This window comes from Tauraco erythrolophus, chromosome 6 (genome assembly GCF_009769465.1).
Source record: "Tauraco erythrolophus isolate bTauEry1 chromosome 6, bTauEry1.pri, whole genome shotgun sequence".
In the NCBI taxonomy this organism is placed as follows: Eukaryota; Metazoa; Chordata; class Aves; order Musophagiformes; family Musophagidae; genus Tauraco; species Tauraco erythrolophus.
The window spans coordinates 35,331,782-35,347,660 of record NC_141470.1 but is presented as its reverse complement, the minus strand read 5'-3'; the positions used below and the strand labels follow the sequence as shown (position 1 = coordinate 35,347,660).

General features: G+C 46.2%; 1 protein-coding gene across 1 annotated transcript in view; it reads right to left on the bottom strand.

The window, feature by feature from the left end:
* The window catches only part of PLEKHH1 (pleckstrin homology, MyTH4 and FERM domain containing H1), a 56,165-nt gene extending 45,454 nt beyond the window's left edge, over positions 1-10,711 (bottom strand). The window contains exons 1-2 of the mRNA XM_086613335.1: positions 10,657-10,711; positions 1,466-1,641 (exon numbers count right to left, since the gene is read on the bottom strand). Coding sequence (XP_086469461.1) covers positions 1,466-1,641; positions 10,657-10,711 — 231 coding nt within the window. The remainder of the gene's footprint in view (positions 1-1,465; positions 1,642-10,656) is intronic.
* Between the last annotated feature and the right edge of the window lie 5,168 nt (positions 10,712-15,879).

Here is a 15,879-nt window from a genome sequence, read left to right as displayed (position 1 = left end):
TCCTAAAAGACAGTTTGATAGGTGGGTTTCTTTGTTTTGCGTGGGGATAGTCAGGAAGTTTCTCAACAGAGGACAAGGGCACAGATTCCACAATGCAGAAAACGGAGTATTGCACATGAGTACTGGTTGTCTTTACCAGACCTGTGTCACATCTATACATCATTTTTTTTAATGCATCTTTATCTAAATGGCCTTTACAAACTGCTTTCAATGTTTTCCAAGGCAAGTAATCACTAAGGTCCATCTCAGAAGCTACCTTGAAAAAATGAAGACAGTGTTTAGAATTGCATAATTTCTTAAGATATGAAGGGCGGAACGAATGTCTCATGCAGTATACGGAACTAGTGGAAACATAATTACACTGAAAGCAAGGGTGAAAATTGCTCCACTCTGAAGTAGATGTCATTTGGATGTTTTACATCCAAAACCAACAAACAAGAATATACACATAAAAGTTACATAACACAAAATGGAGCAAAAGTGAGTTTAGAACATATCTGTCATCAGATACAGCTTAAAAGCATTTGGAGTAAACTGCAGTCAGTTGCAAAGATTTCAACTTCATTACCAAACTGTGACTGAAAGAAACTGTTCCCACTTTCCAATAGTAATTGAATATTTGAGCAATCTTGTACCGGACTGCGATAACGTAAGACACATTTTGAAACAAAGAAGGAACCCCACAGCAACCTACAAACTTGGATTTCATGCAAATTAGAGGTTAGTGAAAAAGCTTTAATTCAAATAGAAAACCAACTCAATTTAAGGTAAAGAAAAGACACCAAAAACACACACCACAATGGAAACAAACAAAAAAACCCCACACCAAACAAAACACCAGCCCCAATAAAACTCTCAAATCTCCTCTAGGATTGCAAATGAGTTCACTTAGTGCACTTGAAAGAGATTAGTAGGAGATGCCTCTAAAACCACAGATGCCATGCAATTTTCTAACATCCAGTTCTCATAGTATCTCAGTCCTGCTCTTCAGCATCCCCAAAATGTTTTGACTGGATTTGCAATGTTATTCTAACACTATGGCAGTATATGTACCCCTGTCCAGTCTTTTAACATTACAGTATAATTTGCACTCCTGTAAGCTTTTCTATTGCCAGCCAAGTCCTGATCCTGCTCTTCTTATCCAAAACATCCATCTTTGCACCAGCAAGATTCTGGATATCTAGAGTGACTGAGGCAGCTGCAGAGCAGTATTTACCAGTAGAATTCGAATACCTGGTGATTTTCCCGTAAACAAGGCCAAATTCTTATTTTCACTAATGCCACTTTACACCACTCTGACAGGCACATCTCCGTATCTCAAGTAATAAGCAGAGTGCAATGACGTCCTGTAATCAAGGAAGAGATCCTCACTGCAAGTAACAGTTGTATTGGATAGCTCAGTGTTTAGCTATCTTTTACTTTCATGCCATAACTCAGTGCAAAGTAGAAGCCACCACTGCCTCACCTTCTCAGCTAACAGCTCTCGGATCTTGCTTGCCTGCAGGCGGAATTTGAAGAGCTGGGACTCCAATGCAAGGCATCGCTTTTGCCAGTCCGTACAGCTGCTATTCTGCACCGTGAGTTCGGCCATTGTGAAGTTAATCATCCATTTGGGATGTCGTCTGAGGTGCTCTAAAAATTCTACAGAAGAGAAGGGGGAAAAGAAAAAGTGTATTTTAGACAGACAAATTTTTCACCCCTTGTGCCTAGTCTTTGGTCCATCTTGCAGGACTGTTGATGAAGGCCACTTCTTCTGCGAGCAGAAGATGAAATGGTACTATCCCAACTTATTGATACTGCCCTCTGCCAGAGGTCACTCTTTTAATGGATAACAGATAAATATTCAAATAAACTTTTACCTTTACAGTGAGTAAATAATTTACTAATGCATCATACTGTAAGTTCCACAAACAGCCTTGCTGCCATCCTCACAGCATTGCTCAGCATCTACCTATAGACTAGGAGTATTTTTACTCCTGCATCCTTTGTACCAGTATGGCTGTAAACTCTCAAGTCACTAAAACCTCTTAAACATAACTCAGGTCACACAGCCGTTATTAACTTGGGGTACCAGTGCCTTATCTCATACAGACGGTGTTAAGAGGACGTGATGTATGAAGCAACAGTGTTCTCAATCCCTAAATACTTGATACAGTCAGTCCATAGTAAGAGCAGAAGAGTAGCTGTACCACAGTATCTAAACAATTGCTCTGTTAAAACATAAAAAGATCACAGCCAGGAATAAGCTAGGGCCGAAGACAAAACACGCAGGCCTACTGAAGTCCTTGTAGACATCAAGAGATATACACAACTCCACAAAGCGGAAAAAGCTGTGAGTTTCGAAGTTGAGCATTTTCTTACTCACTAACTGTTGAGACATTTCAGATGCTTTGTGCTCATTGTAAAAATATATGTAAAACGTAGTTAATAAGTGCCCTTAATCAAACGCAGGCGCTTCTGAACACTCACAAAAAGGTTTATAGTATCAACTCAGTGTGTGCAGTCCAGCAGCCAGCTGTATTACCCTACAATAACAAATGTTTATAAAGCCAGAACAGTTATTAGTTCACCAGCTTCATCAAAACACTGAAATCCATACTCATAAAGAAACTTCTCACCTGCTTACGGGCAAACTCAGTGCTTTCCTGAACTGGGACCAAAGTAACAGACCAAGACTTGGCAGAGAGCAGTGAAGTCACTCAGCCTCATTGCCTTTACATCAGCCTTTGCAGGGTGGGAAAGCTTAAGATGCCCCTCTAGTTCTGCCTGCTTGCCAGGCTCATACCTTGCACGTAAGAGACCTGAGACTCAAGTTATGCTAAGTATACATAATAGTGTAAGTATACCTAACACAGCAAGCCACATCCAGCTATATCCCTGCTGTTTTGAGTTAAGGAAGACACATTTTATACCCTTTACCTACAAACATCACCTGTGAGCTATTTTATATACAGGTTGCTTTGCTCCGTAATAGAAAGTTTTCCAGGCAGCGAGTTGCTTCCCTTTCCAATGACTTGTGAAATACTACTCCAGATCAAAAGGTAGCTTTGAGTAAAACAAGGAAAAGGCGCACTCATGTCTGGTACTGCATCACTGAAAACACTCTGTGCTAGGAAGACCAGTATCCTACAAGCAGCACACCTACAGCTTGACAGAAAGAGAGACCACCCTTTCCCACAGTCCAGTCCAGCACATCGATCTAATCTCTAGTCCTAGCTCCTTGCCAGACATTTAACCAGGTTACCTTTGGCACAATCCACAACATCATAGGGCCTCCCTCTAAGGTAGTGCTATCAGTCCTTCTCCAGCCAAAAGAGTGCACTAAGTCATGGAAGGATCCAACACTACCATAAGTTTATTTACAGGTAACTCTGTTCTGGACATAATAATTCATCTCTCAAACTAAATTCTGTTCTCTTTCATACAGGTAGAAAGAGATTTTAGTCTTTATTCATAGAGTTTAAGTCCAAAGAGGACATGCAAACGAATGAGATAAACTCTAATGGCGTAAAGTAAAATGAATCCGATTTATCACACAGTTTATGCCAAAGCAAAAGTAATTTCATCAGACAGTCCATAACTTCTGGTCAAACTAAAATACCCCATTCTGAATAGGAAGTCTAAGACTGGGATAGATGTCCTGAATCATTAAGTCTTGCTCCTTCTCACTGTAAACAACTGCGTCATATAATCCTTTCCATAAATGCACACAGCCCTTCCCTAGAACCACGTAGGCAGTTTTGCTCCCACCATTCCTGTTGTTCTTGAACCTCACCCCTCTAATGAGCTGCCTTCTAATTACCAGCAAAAATATAATCATAACCAGCTTGTATCTGTTCATTCTTGTAGATTATTGCCCTTCAGCTTAGCTAGTTTTTTTCCCTCCCTCGTATTTACTCCTTGGTATATTTATAGATGACATCAAAAGCTTCTCCTTAAAGACCTCATTTTGCAGGTTAGAGATAAGGAGCTCTTTTAGTCTCATAAGAAAAGCTCACCACTCTCCCTCTGCACCTGTTCCAGCTTCAGTGCACATCATATAAAAGAGTTGAGTTATCTTTCTCACTCCCCTTCATAAACACAAGTGACCACAATTGCATCTGAAAGGCAGCATGCAGCCTCACCATGGCCTTGCATAAAGGCATTTAGTACTTTCCACTGTCCGAGGGAATACTTCACCTGATTGCATCTGCATTTTTTTTTACAACCACACTACACTAGTAGTTGACACACAGACAAGCCAACACAACTGGAGCAGAGGAATCTCGTCTGGCATTTGCAAAGGCAAAGCCAGCTGTGGGAGTGCAGGGAGCCCAGTACCACAATACTGGACCAAATTAATAAAGCACAGGTCTGTGCCAGGTCTCCACAAGATCAAGAATCTCTGTACTACAGGCCATTGCAAAATTTAACAGGCCCATGGTTACTCTGTGATAGATTATTATATCCAGGTCTTTCCCTCCTCTGATGTTTCTAAATAGTGCTCTCCTAGATTTGTATCTACTTTATTAATACTTCTAATGTATGATTTTACGCTGTGTCATTAGAGTTTATCCCATTTTACTAATCCCCTGGGTCAGTCAACTCTTCCAGTAAAATACCTACCTTCTAACAGGCCCTCCTTCAGCATAGTGTTGTCACATTCTCTTTTGTCACTTCTTTGTCTATCTTATCATTCTTCTATTAATTCCCATCTCGTCCACTTAAGATAATAACTTCCCCATGTGCCACCATATTAAATAATTTCTGAAGGCCAGAGATAGATGAGAATTACAGCTTTTCCTCTCTCTAGCAAAAACCTTACCCTTCTTCAGAGAAATTTATGGTATCACAATGTCTCACATTTACCCCTGAATTACAACTTTATTTACAACTTCAAATTTATTCTGAATCCTCATTTACTGTTAAATGCATCACCCCTTCTCCCCCATTCTGCTAAACATAAGCGGTTCATATGTACTTTATGAATTACCATATCAACTGTATTTTGACATACTGACTTTAAATTCTTGCTACCAGACCTGCCATTTCACATGCCTTTTTTTGTAATTCTTAACCATCTTAATCCACTAAGTTCTTTGATTTCCACCTCTGCTCCCCCAGATATTGGTCCTTTTTGTATCAGATAATTTATATGGTTCCTTTTTCCTTTTGGCATATGAAGAGGATGGGAATCAAATAATTTCAGGTGCAGTATTCTTACTTTAGGAACTTAGAAAATAAGAGGCAGTCACTTCGTTCAAACAAGCTGAGATTTTCAAAACTTCATTCTTAAATGTACAGATGCTTCTTAAAGAGCAGTCCGTGTCAAGTATCGAACAACTTCCAGTGAAGACAAAGGGAGCTACGAAGTCGTTCGAACCTAGTGAGGGAAAGACGAGTTGACTGAATCAACTCCTAAATCCAGACATGAGACTTCCAGTTTTGACTATATCTGTAAGTTTTTATTAACATTAACTGCTGACAGTTAATAGTTAATGGTTCTGACATTAACTGCTACATCCAAAATAAATACAAACATATTTATTTGGAATGCCCATATCCACTTGTAATCGAGTTGTAATTCTTATTAAAGAAGTTGTAGTTCTTATTATTTAAGTTAAAATTTATAGCAGAATGTCATGATATTTTTCTGGTTTTTAGATCAGAATCAGCAGATGTCCCAGATATTGGTGGATTCAGAGTAGAACTCAAAACACTTTGTAGACTTAGTGTATTTCTACCTGAAAAGCCTTCTGAGAAGAAAAAGCAATTACTCAACACGAAGACTTTCCAGTGCAGATATAAATGCAAGTAAATTGTTTGCAGCTTTTGTCATTCAGTGCAAACAATGCAAACAAGTGAAAAAGTACTTCCTTATTTCGATTGTGATTGTCTCCTCAGCTCAAGAATCAGTTTACCAATGCTGTCATAGGGGTTCTAGTCAGCACAGGAGAAGTGTAGCTCTTAACACCTGCCAGTAAAAATGCACCAGACCCTGCCTGAACACCGGAGCTGAGTAACTGGTCTAACTTTCAGCTACCATCTTACTACAAAAGGAATCAGTAGAAATGTGATAAATGTTACACATGAAGGGAGAGAGATTTCCTCCCATGTCACTGCATCAACACCAAGAGAGTCAGCAGTACGCACGACAGTCAAAACCCCATGCTATTCATCAGCTCCCCGCCCCCCGTCACCTCATTTTCCACTTCACAACCAGTTTCACCCTCCAGCTTTTTAACCCTGAGGCCATTGGAATTGTTCAGCCACACGGTCATTTCCCGTACACAAGCACTGCCTGGGATGTGCAGAGCACGGGGTAAAAAAAAAAACAAACAAAAAAACCCAAAAACAAATTCCCGTACACAAGCACTGCCTGGGATGTGCAGAGCACGGGAAAGAAAAACAAAAACAAACAAACAAACAAAACAAAAAAAAAACACAAACAAAAAAAAACAAAACAAAACAAAAAAAAAAAACAAAAAAAAAAACGTGACAAGCTGTGGTAAGGGCAAGGCTTGGGGAAGGCTGGGGATAGGGAATTAAAATAATTTCCCTCTACATCAGCGCAGGTGGCTTGCCTAGTAAAAGCGCCAGAAGGCGGGAAGAGGGCTCCCGCTTTTGCGACTCTGCCTGCAGAGGTCTCGCCCCGCACACCTGGGCTTACCAGGGAGACAGAGAAGACCGCAGGACTTACACATATTTTACTCTTGGGCTGCGTTTTTCCCCTCGTGTGGCAGTTCCTCCCCCCACCTCCTCCATGCAGCTTCAGGGACCAAAGTCCCAGACCCGAAGGCAAACCTATTTATTTTAAGCGGCAAATCTCAACCAACAGAGCGGACACAACATCACCCCCAGAACGCTCCCGGCCAGTCCCCTTACCCCCTCACCTTGAAGGAAGAGAGGAGGAAGAACGGCAATGACAGCCAACTCCGCGCACACCAGCCCTCCGAAGCCCCCGCCCGCCCGTCCCCGCCCCCGAGGGCTCGCGGCCGGCAGACGCCTCCCCCGGCAGCGAGGAGGGGGCCCGGGCCGCCGCAGCGCCGCCCCGCCCGCGGGGAGTCTCACCTTGGCCGGCGCGGGGGTCTCGCCGCGGCGGGGCGGGGCGGGGCGGAGCGGGGCGGTGACAGGCGCGGCCGGCGGCGTCCGAAGGGCCCTGGCCCCGCGTGGCCGCGGCGGTGCCGGCCCTTGCCGCGGGCGGCTGCGCGGCGCCGGGTGGCAGGCAGGTGCCCGGCACGGCTTCTGTCCCGTTCAGCACTTTCCCATTCTCTCTCCGTTTTCCTTCCAGCGGGAGAGCCCGGCTCAAATATCAGAGCCAGCCCTCCCGAGGAGCGCAGGAACTGACATCACCCGCCCCGGGCGTTTAACCCCTTCTCGGACTCAGCGGCGAGGCAGGTGGGACGGGCAGCGCCCTGCCCCCGGATGCCGGGGCGGCCCGGGAGGAGAGAAGCCGCAGCCGCGCTCTGCCCCTGGCGGAGACATCCCCCTCCCCGCCCACCCGGCACCCCGCTGAGGCCGGCGGTGTGGGGAACGGGCCGATGGTGACGGGGCATCCCGGGCCGGGCTCCCCCGCGGCCGCCCGGAGGGCTTGCCCGCTGCCCTCCTCAAGCGTGAGCGCTCCCGCTCCCACTGCTCTGGGCAGAAACCGAACGGCGCTGGAGGCCGCCCCTGGGCAGAGCTCCTGGAGGCTTCAGGCTTCTTCCTCGGCCCTGCCAAACGGGCAAGCGTTGGTGTCGGGAGTTCCCTGTGTCCTGAGATCCCCCTTGCAGTCATCTCCCAGCCTTCAGAGCTGATGTTCCCAAACCGTCCCCAGCCCTGAGGCACAACGTTATTTTCCGTGGAGCAGCCAAAGCGGGGAGCTGGCATCCCCAGCACCATGCCACCCTCATCCCCTGCCGCAGCCCTGAGGGGCCAGCGGAGCGCCCCAGGCTCCAGCCCGAGCACCCTTCCCTGGTTGTAGGCAGCCTCAGGGCATGGGGTTGGTACCAGGATAGAGAGGAAAACCACATTAGTGTAGCGATGGTCGTCCTGACCAGAGGGCACCACCCTGCGCCACGTGCTTGGGCCCACGCAAAATGGCTCAAACAGGTCTGGGGCTTCAAGCGTTTCTAATCGCACACCAAATGTTTTATTCAGGGTCAGGGCCACCGCTTACTGTGCTACTTCACACGCAGCAATCCCTCATGTGAATGTATTTTGGCTTCTATGAATATACATTGCCTGTGTTACTCAAACAGAGCCAGCAAGCTCCCTGCCGAGGGAGCCCGCACAGTGGGGCCAGGACAGGTGCTGGAGATGGATGGGGGCTACGGGACCCAACGCCCCCAGGGCTTGGGGCCTTAGATCAGCGTGTTTGAAAGCGAAAGGCCATTGATTCTGGTCCAGGTTTAGCAACTGCTTGTTATTCCGTCATCAGGCACGTTACTTCCGTCAAAGATACTTTAAAAATTTCTCTGCGGGGCTCTCCTCAGTGGGGATAAGGACAGTTATGCTGACGTGTATCTCTCAGGCCAGTTTGCACGTGCCTTTCACATGGCCTGTTTTGCTGCTGTGAAAGGTGGTCTCATCTCCTTGAGAAAGTGACTGTGGCTAGTTGGGGAAGGGCTGCGCCAAAAAGATGATGTCTTGAGTGATTATGAGAGATCCATGAATACTCTGAAACTGTGCTTTGGCTCTCTTTGAGACTACCCATGCAAAACAGGACGGTCTGAAATAAAAACAGTTGCAACAATCTATGGAGGAAGCAGGCAGGAGACCTGAACAAAATTATCTCCTAGTAAGCAACACTGTTCACTAGGCATGGTTAAACCAGGCCTTCAGTGTGGTGATCTGGCTCATGTATTGCCTGGTCTGAGATCTGCTGTTTATCAAACTTTTATTGTAAATGCTTTCCTCACATCTATAGTGTGCTTTCACTGGTGTCCCGGCAGAGAAACAATGAGTAGCAAATCACTTACTAAGCACAAATAAAAAGACTGCTGTGATTAAGTGGTTAAAATACAGAAATATAGCTAAAAACATAAGGTCAAGATCTGGACAGTGGAGTGACTAAAGGCAGACTCTGAAATCTATATCCCATTATCCAAATAAGTAGTCAGATTCCAAGGACTCTGTGGACCTTGCAGTTCCCTAAAGATGGTTTTGCTTTAGATTCCTCATCCATTTCCAGTTTCATGGGAATTTGGCTGAAAGAAGCTGCCTGTTCCTTCCTAGCTAAAAGACAAAGCATGCATTACAGAGCTGGTTCAGTCAGAGAGCAGGATAGCACTACGCAGAGATGGCCAAAGAGCCAAGCGGAGACACGCAAAGAACTGAAAAGAAACAGGCATCTGGCACGGAGCTCTCGCATTCAGCCAGCTGAGCAGGGACAGGCAGGGATACAGGCAGAGACGGAGCTGGCTGTTGGGACACTGTCACCCAAAGAAATTTCTCTAGCAATTTCCAGCAGAAGAGATTCCAGTTGCCTACAATCTGTATGCTGTGTGTGAGCCTGTATTAATCATTGCTCCCAATGATCAAGGAATTGTAATAAATAACCAGAACCAGCATGATTAGTGGCTCCCTATAGGTATTTCACAGGGCAAAAGGTAGCTTCGTGCTTTAGAGAGTGCCCTCTTGAACTGAGGCTGGCCAAAGACAAAATGGGAAAAAGAGCTATTCCCTTCATGCTCCCCATCCTATTCCTGACTTCTTTCAGCCACAGCGTGCAACCACAATATTTCTTAATCTGAATTTTATGAGGTATTTTTATTCTTCCCTTAAAGGCACTGGTCAAGTTCTTGCATTTGCACAAGCAAAGCCAACAGGATTGTATCGCTAACTGAAATGTCAATCCGGCCTTGTGTTTTTCCCAGGCAATGAAGCTTGACTGCCAGGACATTCCTCAGCCACTGATCTTTATACATAAAGTACCTCCCCAAGAATTGCCTGCACACACCTTGCTTTAACCCCTGGAGGCACAGAATCGCATCAGCACTCACACAACTATGTGCTGCCACGTCTTTAATGCAGTTATTCTACAAAGCTGTGCCTCCTTTGCCTTCTGTCACTTCTGTTAAATTATTTAACAAAATTATTATTTAACAAATTTTAATTAAAAATATGGCTTCCATTAAATAATGCAGATAGAAAAATAGTTTTGACTTCAGAGGGAGAAGGTTGTAAGAACAGCCAGTAGTATCTCACAGTTCCAAGTGATTTCCCTTGGTGGTTATCTTTAATATGTCTGCTCAAGCACTCTAGATCAGGTCTTTACAATTCACAGACAAACCATTCAGCAAAAAATATAATTTCTTATAAACAGCAAATGTCTTATTGACAAAACAAACTCTCTGGCAGATCCAAGAGAACTAGCTTGGCACTGTTAGACTATCGTTATCACAAAACAAGCACAGGCTGCTTTGTTAAGAGCACCACATCCAAGATACCTAAATAGACAGACAAAAAGATAAATGAGAACAAGGTGTCAGAAGATGAGAGCAGAAGAAACTCTTTCTCTAATAAGCAAAGTTGTTATAGTTCTGCAGGGGGCAGAGAGCATTATGTTCCAGACACACTGCTGCTGAAAACTTACCAAAGGGGCAAGGACACCAGCCAGACTGAGTCCGTGTGTCAGAGCCCCACTGAAGGCTCAATCCTATGTGGGAAAAAGCTTGCACAAAAACAAGACAGTACCTTGATACACCTGTTTGAGGTACTTGTCTCTCTCCACAGGCAACTTAGGGTTCATATCACAGTTCTCTAAATTGCACCTATGTTAAGAGGCTTAAAGATGTTGAAAATGGCCTTTGTGCCTAGCTCCCTTACTCTATTTCTCCTGGGCTTGCAGTGTGCCGACAGACACAGCACAGATCTGCAAACCCTTGCCTTGCTTCTCTTCTTATCAGCAATAACAAGTTCATGCAGCAGAAAATATGAGACTGGCAGCTGTGGATCACCTCACTGCATAAACCAGTTGCTCGTGGGAGGACCCAGTGAGAGGGCCAGGAAACCATTGCCCTCCAGAACTTTGTCTGTCAGCTGGTTTTGATCGTGTTATGGTCATCTCATCACACTTCACACACAGGACATAAAGACACTTGTGTGTACTATTCAAGCCAGAACTTGAGCGAGAGCGTATGTTTTGTATATACAGTCTTGACTGGCACAGAGCAAAACAATGGAGAATTCCCATTTTCCTTAGGGAGTCATCCCAGGGGTAACTCCGGTGTTATTCTCAGTATTAATAGCTCACAGCTTGTTTCATCTCTGGATTTCTCCAATTTCAACCTCTAAGTACCAGATTGCATTAGGTCTTTTTCTGCTACATTAAGAAGCCATCAACTATCATTAAAGTAGTCTGTGACGAAAAACTGAACTTTCTCCTCTATAAAATACACAGATTTAACATCTCTCACAACAATTAATGTTAATACAAGCACTATAATAGTGCTTTTATTCTCATAGCTTTGTCTAGATTGTAGATTAGACAACTGGAACTTTAAAAGTAAATTTAGGGTTGTTATCGGCATGCTTGTGTGTGCCTGCTAAACTGCTCTTCCAGAGGGGGAAAGAAAGGAGGACGGCATGTGGGAGTCTTCAGGCTGCGGAGAAGGAAAACAGTCCTTGCAAGTGTATTTGTTTTGTGTGGTCTTTCTGTGTCTGGCATTGGCTGGTATGCAGCTCATAAGGTTCCCACATACCACAGCACGTTCTGAATCTTTTTCTGAGTCCACAGGCTACAGCGGTAGCTGCTGTGCAAGTGATGCCATACGTGACGTATCTCACAGGTAAACTGTGAGATACAGTTTACCTGTGCTGCAGCCCAGAGGCTGCAACTATGCAGACAGAGGTGGCTCAACAGCACTTGCAAAACTGAATGTTGCTGCCCTAAAGATGAGGAGCATTGTTGCTCCTGCTGAGGAAAAAGAGGCGTAGAAAGAGGGGTCTGGAGCTGGGACAAGGTGCTGGAAGGAATCAGGGAGAGCCCTGGAGTGTTGGACCTGCTGCTCCTGCAGCCTCAGTGGCGTAAGGAATGGCCACAGTTCTGCTGCTGCAAGGGAGAATCCCTATCCCTCAACCCCTTCTTGAACGGCAGCAGCCAGTCTGGCCTCCCAGGATCGTAGCTCAGGAAAAGTAGGCAGCAGCCTATAGTCATTTTGCTTCCCCAGGTTTCCTGTGAAATGCCAGGCAAATACCTATTCACAGAGCTGGTTCTGGAAGTATAGTGTGAAAAGCTGCACCAGGGAAAGTGACTCAAACCATGTGGAGGGCAGGGAACAGATTATAGATTACTGGATTGAATTCAAGCAAGTAATAGAATTGAAAACCTGCTACCTTCATACGAGGTCACCAGAGGAGCTCCATGATGTAGCATAGACCTCTGTTACTGCTATTACTGATTATAGTTCTGCATCCACCCATCACTGCAAACAGCTTCTCAGCAAAAAATCTCAGACCACAAGGGATCATGAGGAGGCAACTCATGTCTGATCCTCACTAGAAATGTGGAAAGAGTTGTTGGATGGAAGAGGTTTGGTTTTTGGTAGGTCAGGAGAAGGGGTTGTCCTTGTCCCTGCTGTACTCCTAAGACAGACCGAGGGGGGAAATTCAATTTCCGGAATTGTTAAATCAATACTTTCAGTAAAGAGTGAAGTAGGTCCCAGCTTGCTCTATGTTTGGGTGCTGATCTGAGAACTTCAGCATGGGCACCTGGGGCAGCTCTGTGGTTTGAGCGGGAGAGGCTGCACAAAACACCGTGCTTTGATGGGAGATCCCTGTGGCTCCACAACCAGTAGGGTGGCCTGTACTGGCTGAGAGTGGGGGAGACAAGACACGAGTAAGAGATGGGGCTAGTCTGCGGGAAGGGCTTTGGCTGCCTTCCCAGTCTTGCACTGAAGTCATGCCTACAGCTGCCAGATGTCAGGATGGGGTGTGGAAAAGAACACGGTTCCCTGCCATAGGACTCCTACTTGCAGAGCCTCCATTGCTGAAACCAGCAGACAGGCTGTCCTCCATAGGAGTGCAGGAGGGAGGCTATGTTAGCTGGAGAGGATTTTGGCTCTTTTCCTGGTCTCACACCGGAGCCAGGCACACAGCTCCCAAATGTGATCTTTGCTCTGCGATCCTTCAGGCTTGTCAAGGCATTATGTCAAGGGAGGAATTCTTTCACTCCCACACGGGGGGTGGAAATTTCGAGAGCCCCCACAGAGATCCCTCTGCCTGCTTCTCCCAGGAGGGGTCATCTTCAGGTGAGCCGCCTTGGAGAGCGCTCTGTCTCTCCGCAGGCAAGATCCCCAGACAAAGTACTCTGAGAGCAGCGGTTGCTGAGTTTTCCTGGCATGGCTCTGTTCCTTCCAGTTTCCATGGTGATCCACAAAACCAGCAGACAAGTACTGATCTCTTTTGGAAGACAAATAATAGGATGTGATATTGCCTGTGGCTGGGGAGGGCTGCTTTTATATTGTTAAATGAGTTCTGGGGTCAGCCCTGGGGCTTGCCCCCTGCTGAGCTGGCACGGAAAGCATTGCTATACCATTTCCAAAGGGCTAGTAGCAGCTCAAAGCAGTAACTCTGGCTTGTAGGTGTTACAAGCTGCCACAGGCAGGTTTGAATGATACTGCAAATTGGTTTTAATGGACAGCACCGGCAAATGATGTCAGCAGGCAGACCGAGCAGGCAGTGTCGGATAGTATTTTGACTGGATGGGGTTATTGGGAAGTGCTGATGAGGAGCCCAGGATGTGCCACCATATGGCCCAGCGTGTAAGCATACACACAGACATATGACATACAGAGAAAACGTGCACGCCGCCCTGTCTTCTGTCACATTTCAAAAAGCCCATGGACAAAATCTCAAAGCTTTCATCTTGGTCATAGAGGGAAACTATCCATGTGCAAAGAACAAGTTCACAATCTTACCACCACAGTATCATGTACTTCACCCACCGCCCTGAAGGTCTCACCTTGCCCTCTTCTCCATTACAAAAGCAGCAAGCGTTATTCAGCATGCTCTTCACCATGCATTTTGGAGATGCCTGCCTGCCTGATACTCACCCACCCCCTTGCATGCAGCAACAATTGCCAAACAGCACAGCTGCTGGGATGAAAGGCCATGGAGGGAATGGGTGGAGGGGTGGCTTTTCTGATCTGCATCATTTTTGCGATGCAGTTTAAGATTTCGAGAAAATTCTGGAGGAGAAGAGGGGTAAAATTGATAAAGGATAAGATAGTTTTCAAACACAGCCGACAAGCAGCTTAAAAAGGAAACCTAATTTTGTATGCCTCCACCTCTGGGCAAAATGTTCTTGGCTCAGTTCCAAAGGTGCTGGGAATTTCAAGGGTTGGGTATCTCTGAAAACCAGTCTCAGGGTGTCTGCAACAGGGTGACCAGAAAAAGGTGCCAATTTTGAAAACATCATCTTAATTTTATTTTTATGTTGTAATTTCCTATCAATGAGCACTCTCTGGGAGGCTCAGGGATTGATCTAGAACTTGTCTTTCACTCTACACACTGCCTGAGGCAAAAATCCTTGTAAGAGAAATCTGTGGCCTTGGCTGTAAATTTCAGTGGTGCTTGGATTTCATTGCACTGTCTGCTGCCATACGAGAGTCTCCCACCCATTCCCTCCCGTGGTCCCTTGCCCAGAGTCCTGTGAGCCAGCAAAGGAGCTTCTGGAGCTGAGGTGCTGCCCAGCCAGTGATTGCCTCCCTTGCCCTAGGGCAGCCTTGTAACCTCAGTCCTGGTGATCCTGGTGCAGAGATGTACCCTGCACCCTCAGAAACCCACAGCAGGATGCAGAAGAGCACTAGACGGACAGCTAATTAAAACAGCTTGAGCAGCTCCAACATAAAACCGAGTTAGGACCTTCTGCAAAGGATGTCATGGGTAATTTTTAATTGTTTATTTAATTAGTGTTAGCTGCACGCAGCAGGAGGCCAGAAATCAGCCTGCAAATGCTCAGTCAGCTGTAAAGCGTGAGTTCTCCAGCCATTCTGGAAACCCCAGTTGAGGAGCAGGAGAAGGAGAGGGGTTTGCACTTGGCGTCATGATGGTGGCGACGGCGGGTGAATGAAACCCCCGGGATTTTCTGTGTAGCAGAAGGAGGAGAAGGACAAGAAGGATGAGAAGCTCAGCAGGGGAGCAACCGAGGGGGTGAGCAGGCAGGGCCCTGGCTCTCGTCTGCGCTGGAGAGGCTTCAGCACACCTTCCTGGCTGCACAGCCACGCTCCTTGGACAGCCATGGGCAAAGCTGTCCCACCGGCAAGGGCTTGCTCTAGGTATTTAAATTGGGGTGTTTCAATTCAGCCTTTCCCTTTGGGGTTTTCTTTTGGTCAGAAGTGTCTTTACACTTGTAGTTAATATAAAAAATACTGATAGTATTACATACTGACGTATGAATATAGATGTAACAACGTACCTACCCATGCACGCATATACATATTATCTGTATAATTGCATAATTTCTAATCTGTTACAGCAATAAACGTCCTATATAAAATCACAATACAACTTAAAAATACACCGATCCATCCCGGTGGTGATCCATTCCGATCATCGCCGGCCACAGCCCGCCGAGGCGGCCCCGCCGCCCCGCGCTGTGCTCTGGCGCCACCCGGTGGCTGGCGGCGGCGCGGCGGGCCGGGTTCGGGGGGAAACCCGCCGAAAACGGGTATCCTGAGAACAGGCGATGGCTTTGTCGGGTTTAACTTTTCTGTGTGTACGCTTTGCGATGGGCAAAGGGGCTGTATATAGGGACAACTGGGTGCAGAGACAGTGGGACGCATCTTTAGCTCGATGCCCAAGTGGAGGCCAGTGATGAGCGGTGTTCCCCAGGGGTTGGCATTGGGGCCGGTGCTATCTAACATCTTTGTCGGCGACATGGACAGTGGCATCGAGTGCATCCTCAGCAAGTTTGCT